Raw genomic sequence first — 13,287 nt, forward strand, 5'->3', positions numbered from 1 at the left:
GGCCGTTCTACACATTATTAAATATATTATTCAAATTCAATAGCATAAATGAAAAAATATTAATGTTTGAAGAGTTGTAGATATATAAATGTTACTTAAGACAACGTAAAACTAAAATCAATTATTTATTAAAAGATTGAAAAAAAATTATATTGATTTTTTTTATTCAAACTTTATAATTTGTTATTTTTTTATTAATTATATTTTTAAAAAACCTGCATTGCCCATTAAAATCTCATAAATTTTTATAATATTAATCCATTAAAATTCATATTATAAAATCTTGATTATAATATTCTTTTACAAAAAATTTAAGTTATTACATTCCATCTTGTCATTACATACAAAATCTTTTAAAACTCAATTTTTTTTTGCTAAAATAATCCTATGAAATCTCAATCTAATACACTTATTCTAAGTAAATTTTCTGCCCATCAAACATATTTTCAACTTTTTTTTATATTTAAAATGAAAACTGAAATGACCAAACAAAACAACCCCTTTTGCTCCCAAATTCGTATTCTAAAAAATAAGACACTATGTGACGTTAAGCTCGATATAAGACTTTTTTTTTTAATGAAAGTTTTTTTTTTTTTGTTTATAAGTAAATTTTTTTAAAAAAAATGGATAAAACATAGATAAAATAATATGGAATAGTATTTTAAAAATATTTTAAAAAATTATATACGTGCCATAAAAAAATATGTAAGCATTCTTATTTACACCTTTTCTTGTCAAGTGGAAGAGGGCAATATCAAATATTCGGAAGATAACTAACTAATCATGAGTAACAGACTAACGGCAGCTTTAACTACATCTTGGATCAGAAGAATATATCCATGATCATCAGGAGGCTCAGTTTGTGTAATTGTATGTCAGAAGAAGGATTTGTTCGTTATGATATATTGTTTGCATTTTAAATTTTTAATGAACTTCCTTTTCCCAATTCAAAATGGGGACTGTTGCATTGTGCAAGGATAATAATTATCACATTGTTTACAGATGCTGAAATAAGGAGTTAATACAAAAAATTTGGTAAATAGAAAGCATACCCTTCCTAGTTCCTGCATCTAGGATGATATCATTTATGGCACTGTGTTGTCTGAAGCAGAGTTGAGGTACGATATTACAAGATCAGCTGCTTTGCAGCCTGAGGCAATTGCTTTGCCAACTGAGAGCCCACCTTTGTGGTTACCTATCAAGTTCATCATTAGTAGCATGAGAATTTAGGGGGCATTTAGAAGAGCTTATTTATTACTTATGTCCTTATCTTATCATATAAGCACACTTTTGTAAGTGTTAGATAAGGCGTGTGAAAATAGCTTATGATATGCCCATAAGCTGTTTTCAAATTTTAAGATGCTATCCAGAATAGCTTATGAGAATAGATTATAGCTTTTATAAATATACTTAATTCTTTTTCAACAATTGAAACAACTTACACGAGTACTTTATATAATAAACACTTATTTAATGAGCACTGAATTAAGTTGTTTACTCGAATAGACCCTCAGAATTTGATGCTATGTGCATGTTCTTATCTTATTCCACATAATCTTATACCTACCAGAATTACAAGAAAGAGGTCTGCAATTTAGCATTTACAACTTTGCACGAATGCACAAGTGGCTTAATCCGACTTCAAGTGGCTCCACTTAAACTTTTACATGTTATGACTTCATAGAGCCACCTGACACTTGTGATTTGTGAACATAAATAATGATTTGTTTAATTCAAGATGTTAGGATATCAAATTGTGAAGTGAAATGGAATGAATTGGAATAGAACGAAGTAACCATTCCATTGTTTAGATATTTTATGATGGAATGATATTAAAAAAATGACCCAAGAAGTTACCTGCAAAGAAAAATCCAGGGAGATCTTTTTCTATCCTATCAATAGCTTCAAGAACTGACCCATAGTTACGTCCATACAAAGGAAAGCCTTTACTCCAACAGAAATGGCTGCAATTGAGCATAATCTAGAACTGAGAATGATATAAAAGTTACGTATTGAAAAAAAAAATTATTACATACTTAACAAATGTTGGTTCCCCCTCTGCTCCCAACAACTTTCTCAAGTCAGAAGTCACAATTTTCTTAAGCTCATCACTGCAGTAAACAAGCAAGCTAGTGATGAAAAAGATATAAAAAAAAAAAGAAAAGAAAAGGACAAGTCAACAGCAGATTATATAATTTATCGACTGTCACTCCCACTTGATTAACTTTTATATAATTTATTGAGCAGGAGTCGTAGAAAAAAAATAGTTAAATAGCAGAGGCAAAAGACATAAGAAAGTGACGATATGTTCTCATATGGTTCAGTTTCTGCAAAATATGATTATAACTACAGTAAAAGTACGTTGAAGCTTGAGCCAGTTCCCTGTTCTGAGCTCCACCAATGAAGGTGGTATAGAGATATAAATCACTAGGTGCACGATCTGGAAACATCATAGAGGAAAAAAGTGTCCCTGTTGAGCAAGATAATTCAGTTGTTACATCAGAAAATAGTTTAACCCATTTTTGATATTTTTAGCCATAGACTCATAGAAACATTACCAAGGGTTTTTAAACCATTTTGTTGCTCTTTAGAAGGAACAAGAACTCCAAATCCTTCCAAAGGTCTCTTTATATTCTCCTTTTTGAAGGTAGTAATCATGACTGAGATTGGCACATAGGTAATCTGCAAAAGGGGTTGTGAGATGCTGTTTTAAAAACAAGAACTAATATAAGGTACAATCAATTAGTTTGGTTTATTTATTGGACATGTTCCCTAAAGGATCGATGCTGCTCAATCTCAAATTTAACCACGGTAATTAGTAACCTTTCACATTCCAAACAAACTGATTTTACATGGCTATAGCTAGCTGTTTGATGACCCTGACCTTTCACATTCTGCTTAATGGTGCAAGAAGAGCGTAACATGCCACCTTAATAAATTTTGAAGTATATAATCAAACTCCAGGTGAAGTTGAAATGTACCTCGGGAAGAAAATTAAGTGGAAAGGGGGTTCCCCTTTTTGTGATCTTGAGGTCCTTGACACTAGATAGAGGAGCCTATATCATTTATATAAAAAAAAAAAATCAGAAATTATATTCATCAGCAGTAGAAACAAACAATCTGATGATAATGTAAGCCTATGCAAAACTAGCAGAGATGTACCACCAAATTTTAAGTCAAAATTCAATTGCAATTAATTTTGAACAACATGAAAATACCATGTCACATTAACATTGGTCTGCAAGAATTATTATGCTACAGACAGATGGTTTCAAACAAGATTGCTTCCAATGGAGTATGACTGTGGTTTATACAAAAAAAAAAACAATAATATATATATAACTATATCACTTAATAATATACAAGAACTTGAAGGTTCTCATCAAACAAGATTATCTACCTTTTAAAATGTCTAGGAGCAACCTATCCTCAGAAAAATAATAACACATTGTTTGTTTGTTTCTCAGCAGAAGAATAGCACTTGCAATGACTGTCTTTTATTTTATTGCACCAAACTTTCTTTTATTTCGTTTATCCTACTTTTTCTTCTAATTTATTTTGATCAGAAATTCAAACTTTCCTTAACATCTTCATCATCACACATATTAGCCAAGTCTTTCGCTGTCTTCAGTTCACTTTTAGTCATTTGAACAAATTCATGCAAAATTTGGAGTGGCTACCTCAAGTTTTAGAAAAAAGTAAAAAGAGATAAAGAAAGAAAACCACACTAACCGTCATTATTACTGCATCAACATCTTGTGTTCTTTGATCAGAAGCACAAGTAATAGACCAGTTTTGCAATGAGGAACTTCCATCAGGACCATAAGCTAATGTCAAAACCTTTGCATTTAATTTAAGGTCATCTTTGCCAAGCTCTTTGCACAATGTGTCTGTCAGTGTCTGCACTGGATAAAGTCATTGAAATGAGATGAGATTAAAGATATCCATTAAGGAGGAGACCAATACAATATTTATATAGTAAATGGCTTGAATCAAGCACAGCACAGGGTTTTTTTTCAGAGGAGACATATTTGCACAATGCTTCAGTACCTGCATCCCACCCTGAAAAGAAAATGAACCACGCTTAGGTTTGTTTTTTCTTTGTGCCATCTTATTTTCTCCAGTTTTGTCCCTTCCGGCAAATAACTTGGATTTCAAAGCCCCGGCTATAATGGAGCCAAACCTGAAAATATAGAATATCCAGCATATATTAACCAAAAAACTATAGACAGAAACTATATTTCTCATTTCTAAGGAGACTACCCCACAACTCTCACACCCAAATTTTCCTTGCAGAGCTAAGTTAAGCAGAATACTCAATTGTTTGAAGGTGGACTCATTCTGCCTAAACATGAAATAGGATAGGACTGTTTTAACAACTTTTGAATCTGATGCCACCACTAGGTTAAAAGCTGCCCTAATGGTCAAGAGACAATGATCCATACTGAAGTGCATAAGCCCACGTGTCACATACTAGCAGTTTAATTTTACAATACATGAAACAAATAATATTTACTTGAAATAGCTACATAGAAATAGGGTTAATTTTGACATAGATGTGCAATGTTCACCAGATCCTGCGGGAAACATTCATACAATTTTTTCATATCTAACAAATTATCATCACTAGTATTACTAGTTGTATTCTTTAAGAGATAAGACGTCAACAAATTCACTAACAGTGAGCAGTAGATAGACCTCCAACTCCAGTTCATATTATACAGATCAAGTAAAATATATACTGGAGAGAAATTATGGTTTAAAAAAGAATACAAAGCATCGGCTAAAATGAATTATGAGCACTAAAAAAGTTTAAAAAAGAATACAAAGCATCGGCTAAAATGAATTATGAGCACTAAAACAAAGTTTACACACAATACCTTTTCTCCAAATTCCATAGCTCTGGGAAAGAATGACGCATCTGTATGAAATAGATTAAAAAAGGTAATTGACGACAAAAATTAGGACAGCTAAAAGTATTTGACAGTGCTATAATGCAAGATAAAAATAGCTAGATAAAAAAATCTAAAATATTGGTATGACTGGGACCTTTGGCCCAACAGTGCTATAATGCAGTTTATGTGTTTGCAAAAGTGGTAAGTGTGTAGGAGGAAAGCAAGGTAAGATATAAGGGGAGGCTGGGAGAAGGGAATCAGAAAGAAGATTTAGGTATAGGATTGAAGTAGATTTGGAGAGCTAGTCTAGTTACTGTTCTTTTCTGTCTGTAGTTTCCTGGTTACATTCCGAGTTCTCTGTAAATGAAAAGGAGGTTCCAATTGCAAAGATTTACTCTATTTTTTGAGAAAGAAAAAAAGTATTAGGAGATGCATTTCAACTAGGGAGACAAGGACGGAGCCAAGGGGGGACCTACGGGTGCCACGGCCCCCCCAACAATTTTAATTTTTTTTTATATACATATATATTACTATATGGCACCCCCTATTTTTAATATAAACTCATATGTATAATTAAATGAATAACCCAAATTTATTTTTTTATTCAACTTTTGGACTTCTGGTACGGCCTGCTATGTGGTATCACTTTGGAATTTTTTTTTATTTAAAAAAATGTAGCGCCTCATTTGATCATTCCAATTCTCGGCCCCCCAGTATTGAAATCCTGGCTCCGTCCCTGGGAGAGAATAAGAAATTCTCTAAAAGATGCATAGGCTAAATGTTTATTATATATAACTAAATTGTATTATAAATTATATACCAATAATACTATATTTCAGTATGTAAATTATTTTATATTTAAAATTTGTATAAATAGATATTTTTAAACATGTAAATTATAATTTAGATTTATGATAAATAATTTATATTGTGACTTAATATTATTTTTAATTATTAATAATTTATTTTAAAAATATCAAAATTTAATTTAGAAATAAATATGATAAATACAAATTAAAAGATGTAATGAATTAAAATAATCCCTAAATAAGTTCTGATTAAAAAAAGCTCCCTAAAAGCACTCTAGTTAAAGAGAAATCCCAAAAATCACTCTCACTCAAGATAACTAAAAAGAAACAACTTTAAAGATAGGACACTAGACAATATTATGATACTATCTCTTTCAATGTTGGTTATGTGTCTAACTCAACTATACAAAACTCACTTATAAAATGAGGGTTGTCCCTCACTTATATACTTTTTAATCGCTTTATCTCTAGTTGATGTGAGACTTGGATTTTTGCCTGCTATTGAGCTATGTGCATGTATCAATGGTGAGTGACCATTTTTAGAGTGAATCTAGATAGTTCTAAACTTAGAATGTAGGTTAAGGATCTAACTCAATTCAACAAAATTGGCTAGTAAAATGAAGGTTGTCCTCCACTTATATATTCTTTAATTGTCTTATCTCTAGTCCATGTAGTACTTGAATTTTTCCTAGTACTATCATGGTACAAAATACAAACCTGTTCTAATATATTAGGTTAATACCAGTGAAACACAAATGTCCGGTCTTGCTTAATTACATCTCAAACAAAATAAGATTGTAGTATAATGAAGCAGTATCAATCCTAGATAACAGTGCAAAGTGGTCAATCCCAAAAACACTAAAATGGGATAGCCAATAGCAAGATCACTGATGGACGCTATGCCCAACATAATAGATAGAAATTTCTATCAAATAATTTATACTGCACAAATAAAAAGATGCTCGAAAAATAAACTTGTTCAAAATTAAAGACATCCATCATTAATAATCAAAAGTCAAATCTAAACATAGAATCATCATTAACCTATTATAAGGAACAACTAACAAATTAGTAACAAAATGGTCATCAACTTTTAAAAAACATACTTCTGTAAAATTACGGATCACTATTTGGAATAAGTACATCCTACAACAATGTCAGTGAACAGGGCAGAGCAAAAAAGAAACATAGTAAGGAAGGACAGAACTGCCCTGCAAAGTGAGAAAACAGATGCCAAGTGCTGTTAGATTAGGGGCTATGCACTGAAGTGCTGACCTTAGCCAGATAATGCATGGATAGTCTGAAGAGCGACAAAAAAGTTGTCTAAATATTGAGGGAGGCAGTTCTGAAGTATAGTAAGTGAAAAGTGAAATCCTAAAAGTAACTACAAAGAAATTACTGATCAAAGAAAGGAGAGGAGGAATTGGGGGCAGAGGAAGCATTGGACTTCCAATGCATATTAGCATAGTAGTTCTATCCTCTGTGACTTTGGCGGCCACTATTTACATGAAGCTATGACTTTCATGTAGCATCCAGCAGCTGCATGCTCCACCACAGGGAGATAGCATATGCCGCTATTGACAACTCTAAATGAGACTCTTAAAATAATAATAAGAGTGTTAAAATTTTAAGAGTCTCCATCAAATTGAAGATTACCAAAAGTAAACGGATACCAGAGAAAATAAATTTAAACTATAGTGTGCTCCACACACCATATAGCCTAAAACAGTAGAAGTAGAAGTCACCCTTAAACACAACACTGCTAGAAAGACAATACAGTAAAATGGCATGTCCTAAACATTACTTAATGACAGAGACAACAAAATGAGCAGCACTGATAAGACAAAAATTAAGTACGTGGCTGCAATGATGCAACATAAATGTTCAAAGGAAACAAAGAAACAAGTGATGTGGATTTAAAAAATTTAAGATGTATGGTTTGAGAAATCTTAATGAAATTATTGCTAATTTAAAAAATAATTAGTCAAAGTTAGAGCTAATTATCGATCCATGTTCCATAAATGGTTATCGCTAAGCCAAATACTAAATAGATTAACCATAAATAGTAACTTATTAGTTCTTCCCCCTTACTGGAAACCTTTTTCCCAAATTTTTAAAATTTAAGATGTCATGAACGACCAGTATTATTGTCCCAAATTATAGAATTGAAAAGTTTGATAGAGAAGCTACTATTATCACAAGATACAATATTCTTTTTTAAACCATACTTGGATCATAATTAACCTCTTATATGATTAATTAATCTAAAAAAAAATCAAATTTAATAGCATGAAATATGAAATATTTTAGAAATAAAAAAAAAATCCGAGAATTAACTCACAGAAAGAGATTCAGGAGCTGCTGCACTACTGCCTCCAACAAAAGGATCAATCAGATAGTCCACAACCTTCAAATAGTTTTAGAATAAGGCATAAAACACTCTAATCTAAATAATAAATATTATGCTTGAAGATGTATGTACTGTACACTGCAAGCATATAACCGTTAGTCACAGGCAGAAAAACATCCAACAACTGACACTGTTGTAGTGTGGCATATACCTCTTTCCCAAAATGACGTTCAAAGAAACTGCCAACACTGCAAGAAAGAAAGTAGAACAAAGGCTAAGAATATTACTTTTTATGATATAGTAAAATATAAAATAGACAGAGAGCAATGTTCTGTAAAATTGGATGTTATTAATTAAGGTTTATTGAACCTTTCCTCAGAATTTTCATCACACAGACTAGAGGGGTCCCTTCTTTTCCACATAAATGGTTCAAAAATGACCTGGATCTGCAAATTTAGAAAGTTAAGTGGGCAAGTTATTCTCTTAAAGCTGGATGAATGAAGATTTAATTAGCTACATTTAGAAGAGGTAATAAATACTACCAACAGAACTATAAAAAAGGAAAAAAAAATTAAAAAAAAGGAACAAACAGCATGAAAAAAAAAAGCTCTGATTTTCCTTCCTCATAAATTGTACATTAATCCAAATTATCAAGAACTTAATATTCCCATGTTGGATATTCTTACTAGAAGATCTATTGCATGGGCAAGTAATTTTTACTAGTACAAACCTTGACATTAAAAAAAAAATACAAATTTGTGCAAGGCAGAGTGATCAGCCTCTTAATGAATTTAATAGGACATGCAAAACAATAAGGTAAGAAGTATCTCAAAAGGTTAATTGTTCATAATTTTAGCAAAATTTGTACAAGTTAACTTCCACAAAAATAGGCCATGGCCCTTTAAATGGATTTTCCCCCACAGCAAATAGATGTGAACAGAAAATAATTCACAAGATGGGATGAGAACTCTCATAATAGCAGAAGCTGATTAGTAAGAATATGATAGAGGGAGAATGAAAGAAAAAGAATGGTTCCACTTTATGATGAAAGAATGTTTCAGAAATGTACAAAGGAGCACTCTCCTTTCACACCGAGAAAATAGCCCTTTAAATACTATCAAAACTCCACATTAATGCCTATCGAACTCTGAAGGTTTTATTTAGACTTTTCTCTAACTGTCTGTTAAATACCTCTTACAACCTATTAACAGAAATTCTAATTACAGTCAATGGGCTTTTTTCCTTCTGTAGTAGACTCCCGTGGTTCTGGTTGTGGTTGATTTTGTTGCCTATCAAGAACACAGCCAATAAACATATGCAAATAGACAAAACAAGTCATATTTCTTAGCTAATTGTTATATCAAAAGCAATGAGATTGGACCATAGCTAATAATGTCAGTAAACAGTCACAGACTCCATAGTTCATTTATGCATCATGGAATATTCAGCATTTGATACTTGAAAATATACTTCATTTTAGTGAATGCATAAATCTGAGATTGTTTTCAGACTCAAATTTATTATTTACCCAAACTATCATCATAACCTACATTTTGCAGACAAGGAGTTTCTGACTATAGGATCTACAGAAAAAGAGTGATAATCCCAAAGACATACTTATTTATTTCTAATCAGAGAATGTAATTAAGGAATAAGGATACAATCAAATAAGAAATCCCTAAAAATCAGTTATACGATAGTTTTCAAGTTCCCCTATTTACAATAAATCAAATCAGATCTTTAACACTGACAATCACCAAAACAAAAAATCCAAAGAAAAAAAAATATTTACACATGCTGTGGGAGGTATTTCAGAATCTCATACCTTCAGAAAAGTTATAGCGAGGCTTGAAATGTTATGCAATGAATTGTAGTGGAGTATTTTGAAAAGTGTTTGAGTGTACATTTATAGTAACATTAACCAAATAGAAAACATTGAATGATAATAAAAATATTTGAAAGCTTAAGAAGCTGGAAGATCCTTAGACATGTGGGAATAAAACCTTGGATTGTGCAGAAAGCAGTTTGCTCTTCAGTAATGCAGCAGGATTTGTGGGTACCTGATTTAAAAGGTTACCACATGTTATATTTATTATGAGACAAATATAGAAGAAAAAAACATGAAAATCCCATTTTAGAAAAGTTCAAATAATTTGAAATAGAAAGTAGGAATCAACATTTTAAAAAGAGACAAAAGTTATAAGCAAGATATACCAGAAGTGGTTCCCCATTTTTCACAATATAGCGCTTATGCTGTGATATTGGCTGTAACAGTAAACAAAATCTCAATCTTAATCATCACTAACACAAATATTTAAACCCTGAATAGATCAATTTCTGATACACTAAAACTTCCAAATTCCACAATAAAATCCAAATTATAACTCAAAGAACTAAGGCTCTGGCAGTTCAAATATATTAGAAAGAGGTCAACAGTGGAAGATAAATAATAGAATTGCTTTATATTATCAGGAAAACATAGCCTCAGATACTCTGTTTTCTAAGCTAAAAATCCTTACAAATTGTTGCTTTTCTTGAAGTCCAAGAGCATCAATCAAACCTTTAACCTCAATTTCACTTTCAGTCTGCGCAAGGTGAACAAAAGGCAACATCCATAGTAAGAACTTCTGTTATAAGGATATATTGAATAAAGGGTAAATTACAAATAACCCCCATGATATTTAAGTCATTTTCAATTTTTATATATGAAGTTTATTCTGTGAGACTAACCTATACCCACAACCCCCCGATGTATGTGTTAGATTGAAAACATTAAATTTTGTTAGTCCAAATGAGGAGTATGTGCCTTCAAAAACATAAGGATGAGTAGCTTGCAAGTTAGGTCAACTCACTTCTAGCCCTACTGATAGGATGTTAAAACCTACAGAATGTTTTTTTTTCATCCTTACCCAAACCTCAGGTGGGTTGTGTTACAAAATGAACTTTATTTCTTAAAATTAAAACTAGTTAAAACATCTGAAGTGTTATTTGAAATTTTCCCAAGACTAAATTCAACTTGTTATAAATCCTCCTCCTTTAATGTGAATATATCTTTAAAATGAAGCGCACAAGAATAATTTATTGATGAAAAAAAATCACTGGTTTAGACTTCGGAATTTGCTTGAATATGGATCAACTATATACTTACCATTGTATTAGCTCCCTCATCCCAAATTAGACCATCCCGAGAAACACTTCTCAACCTCCCTCCAGCTCTTCCTTCAGCTTCAAATACAGTGACATCCAGACCATGTGATTTCAATTTGTAAGCTGCAGCAAGCCCACTTGACACCACCACACAAAATTAGTGAGAGTTAATGGTCAAGAATATCTAAAATCTCAGATACACCAATGGTTGAGAAATTTATCATCGAGGATGCAGGCACCCAATAATACCCTTCGTAAAATACAATAGACCATAAAATCAATCATCATATATCACCCAAATAGCAACAACGAAACTACCTCAAATAACATAATTTCATTATTCCTTTTAAATTCATTTCCTTACTCATGCTTCAGTTCAACATAAAACCAATGCCAATGGCATTCAAAAACTTCCAGGCACATGAAGGGCAAGGTTTCAAGCTACCAACAACAGCAAATCCAAATCCATCCAAACCAACAATAACAACCAAACCAAAACTGTCAATCAGACTAAATTAAAAGCAAATAAATACAAGCATCAGCAGCAACTAGATAATATAGAGAGAGAAAATTTCAAAACAGAGACAACTGCTAACAATACACTTTCAGACACACTCCTTTTAACACACTTCTCAACACTCTTTCAGACAGTCTTTTTAACACAACACAACCTTTATATCTGAGGTGAAATTCCCAGAATAGCAATCAGTAATTGAAAAAGAACCTGTCACTAGCATTTCTAAGAAAATATAGAAAGAACTAAATTGATAATATCAAGCTGTGACCTCACCTTACCCCGGCACCAACAACAGCTACTCTTTTCACGGATCCTGGAGAGCCAGGAAAACCAAGTCAAGGTTTTGATCATTTAAGGAATTTTAGTAGACATGCATCCTAGTAAGCAACAATTTTGCAGGAAAATTATGACATATTCTCTAAGTTGTGCCTAGTTTGAGAATTAACATACAACTCAACTGAATATGAACCCAAAGACAATTATTGTTGATTTATATATGATTATTATGATGATAACAATTGAGGGGATGATGAATTAGGGAAATATGTGTGTTTTAGAGAAAGGAATGAGCTTACTTGGGTTATCGTCTGTTGCAGAGGACGTCATCGTCTCTTTCAGACTACGCGTCGGATCAGTGAGTACTTAGCAAAATGTCATCTTTTCTTTTTATATATTTTTATTAATGAATGATGATGCATGCATAAGTTGACAAGTTTAAATTTGGTTTAACTATTTTTCTTTTTCTTATACATTGTATTTGTTTTTCATTTTCAAAAATAATTAATTCGTCCGCTAAATGTAAAATTATTTCATCTTTTATGCTATGCTTGCCCTGGCGAGAGATCGAAGGGAAATGGAGGAAATGAATTAGAATTTGTTTAATAGGGAATAGGTATTTTTTTTATTATAATATTGACTCATAATATTTTTTTAAAATTATTTTTATTATAAATGTTAAAATATTGAAAATTTATGTATTAAAGGAAGGATATTTTAAGGAGAATAGTGATATAAGAATAATTAAAATTTACTTGTATTAAAGAATAATAAAAAAAAAGTTTTGTTGCTTATAATACAGAAGAGAGACAAAGAACTACCGTGAAATTGAATGAAATTTGTAATTGATTGATAAAGTAAAATTAGATGAAAAATAAAAGAAGTTGATATTTTAAATTTATATTTTATGTAGTTAGATTTTTATGTAAAAATATGTATAATTACTATTTTATCATTTTCTCTACATTCATGTTTGTTTCTATGCACTTTTTTGTTGTATGAATATAATGCATTACTCATTCTATTATATTTTAATAGGTAAGAATGATAATGAATTGAACTAACTCAAAAATAGTTTGAAACTCGATTTAATAATTAATTTATTAGTTTATAAATCAAATGAGTTGAACTTGAGCCAAAGATTAAATTCAATAAGTAAATCAATCGAACTTGAATTGTGTATAATTTAACTAATCTGATTTATGAATTGGCTCGATATATAAATATATAATTTATATAATTAACTTTCTTTTTAATTTCAAATTATTAAAATTTGAAAGAACCTTCCAAACT

General features: G+C 31.2%; 1 protein-coding gene across 3 annotated transcripts; it reads right to left on the minus strand.

Moving 5' to 3' along the window:
* Nucleotides 1-887: 887 nt before the first annotated feature.
* On the minus strand, nucleotides 888-12,421 carry HEMG2 (Flavin containing amine oxidoreductase family). 3 transcript variants are annotated; one of them, XM_083072399.1, is made up of 18 exons: nucleotides 12,294-12,421; nucleotides 11,992-12,031; nucleotides 11,203-11,338; nucleotides 10,574-10,639; nucleotides 10,269-10,319; nucleotides 10,058-10,114; nucleotides 8,424-8,500; nucleotides 8,266-8,302; nucleotides 8,046-8,111; nucleotides 4,881-4,921; nucleotides 4,051-4,183; nucleotides 3,733-3,900; nucleotides 2,982-3,056; nucleotides 2,559-2,682; nucleotides 2,362-2,470; nucleotides 2,037-2,111; nucleotides 1,858-1,981; nucleotides 888-1,195 (listed from the first exon to the last, which is right to left on the minus strand). In XM_083072399.1, the coding sequence occupies exons 1-17, from the start codon at nucleotides 12,322-12,324 to the stop codon at nucleotides 1,888-1,890; spliced, it is 1,380 nt and encodes a 459-aa protein (XP_082928525.1). In that variant the 5' UTR covers nucleotides 12,325-12,421; the 3' UTR covers nucleotides 888-1,195; nucleotides 1,858-1,887. The 3 variants fall into 3 exon arrangements, with proteins under 3 accessions (XP_082928525.1, XP_020218704.1, XP_020218703.1); XM_020363115.3 differs by having other exon boundaries at nucleotides 1,858-1,987; XM_020363114.3 differs by having other exon boundaries at nucleotides 1,858-1,964; nucleotides 12,294-12,418.
* Nucleotides 12,422-13,287: the final 866 nt, after the last annotated feature.

This window comes from Cajanus cajan, chromosome 4 (assembly GCF_000230855.2).
Source record: "Cajanus cajan strain Asha chromosome 4, NIPB_CcT2T_4, whole genome shotgun sequence".
In the NCBI taxonomy this organism is placed as follows: domain Eukaryota; kingdom Viridiplantae; phylum Streptophyta; class Magnoliopsida; order Fabales; family Fabaceae; genus Cajanus; species Cajanus cajan.

Bases quoted from the DNA above. Each gene is read 5' to 3' on its own strand.
- HEMG2 (XM_020363114.3), bottom strand. From the start codon at position 12,324: ATGACGTCCTCTGCAACAGACGATAACCCAA. The intron at 12,032-12,293 runs GTAAGCTCATTC...CTGGCTCTCCAG, and splicing joins TGCAACAGACGATAACCCAA to GATCCGTGAAAAGAGTAGCT. The intron at 10,320-10,573 runs GTAAGGATTTTT...TTACTGTTACAG, and splicing joins TTCAAGAAAAGCAACAATTT to CCAATATCACAGCATAAGCG.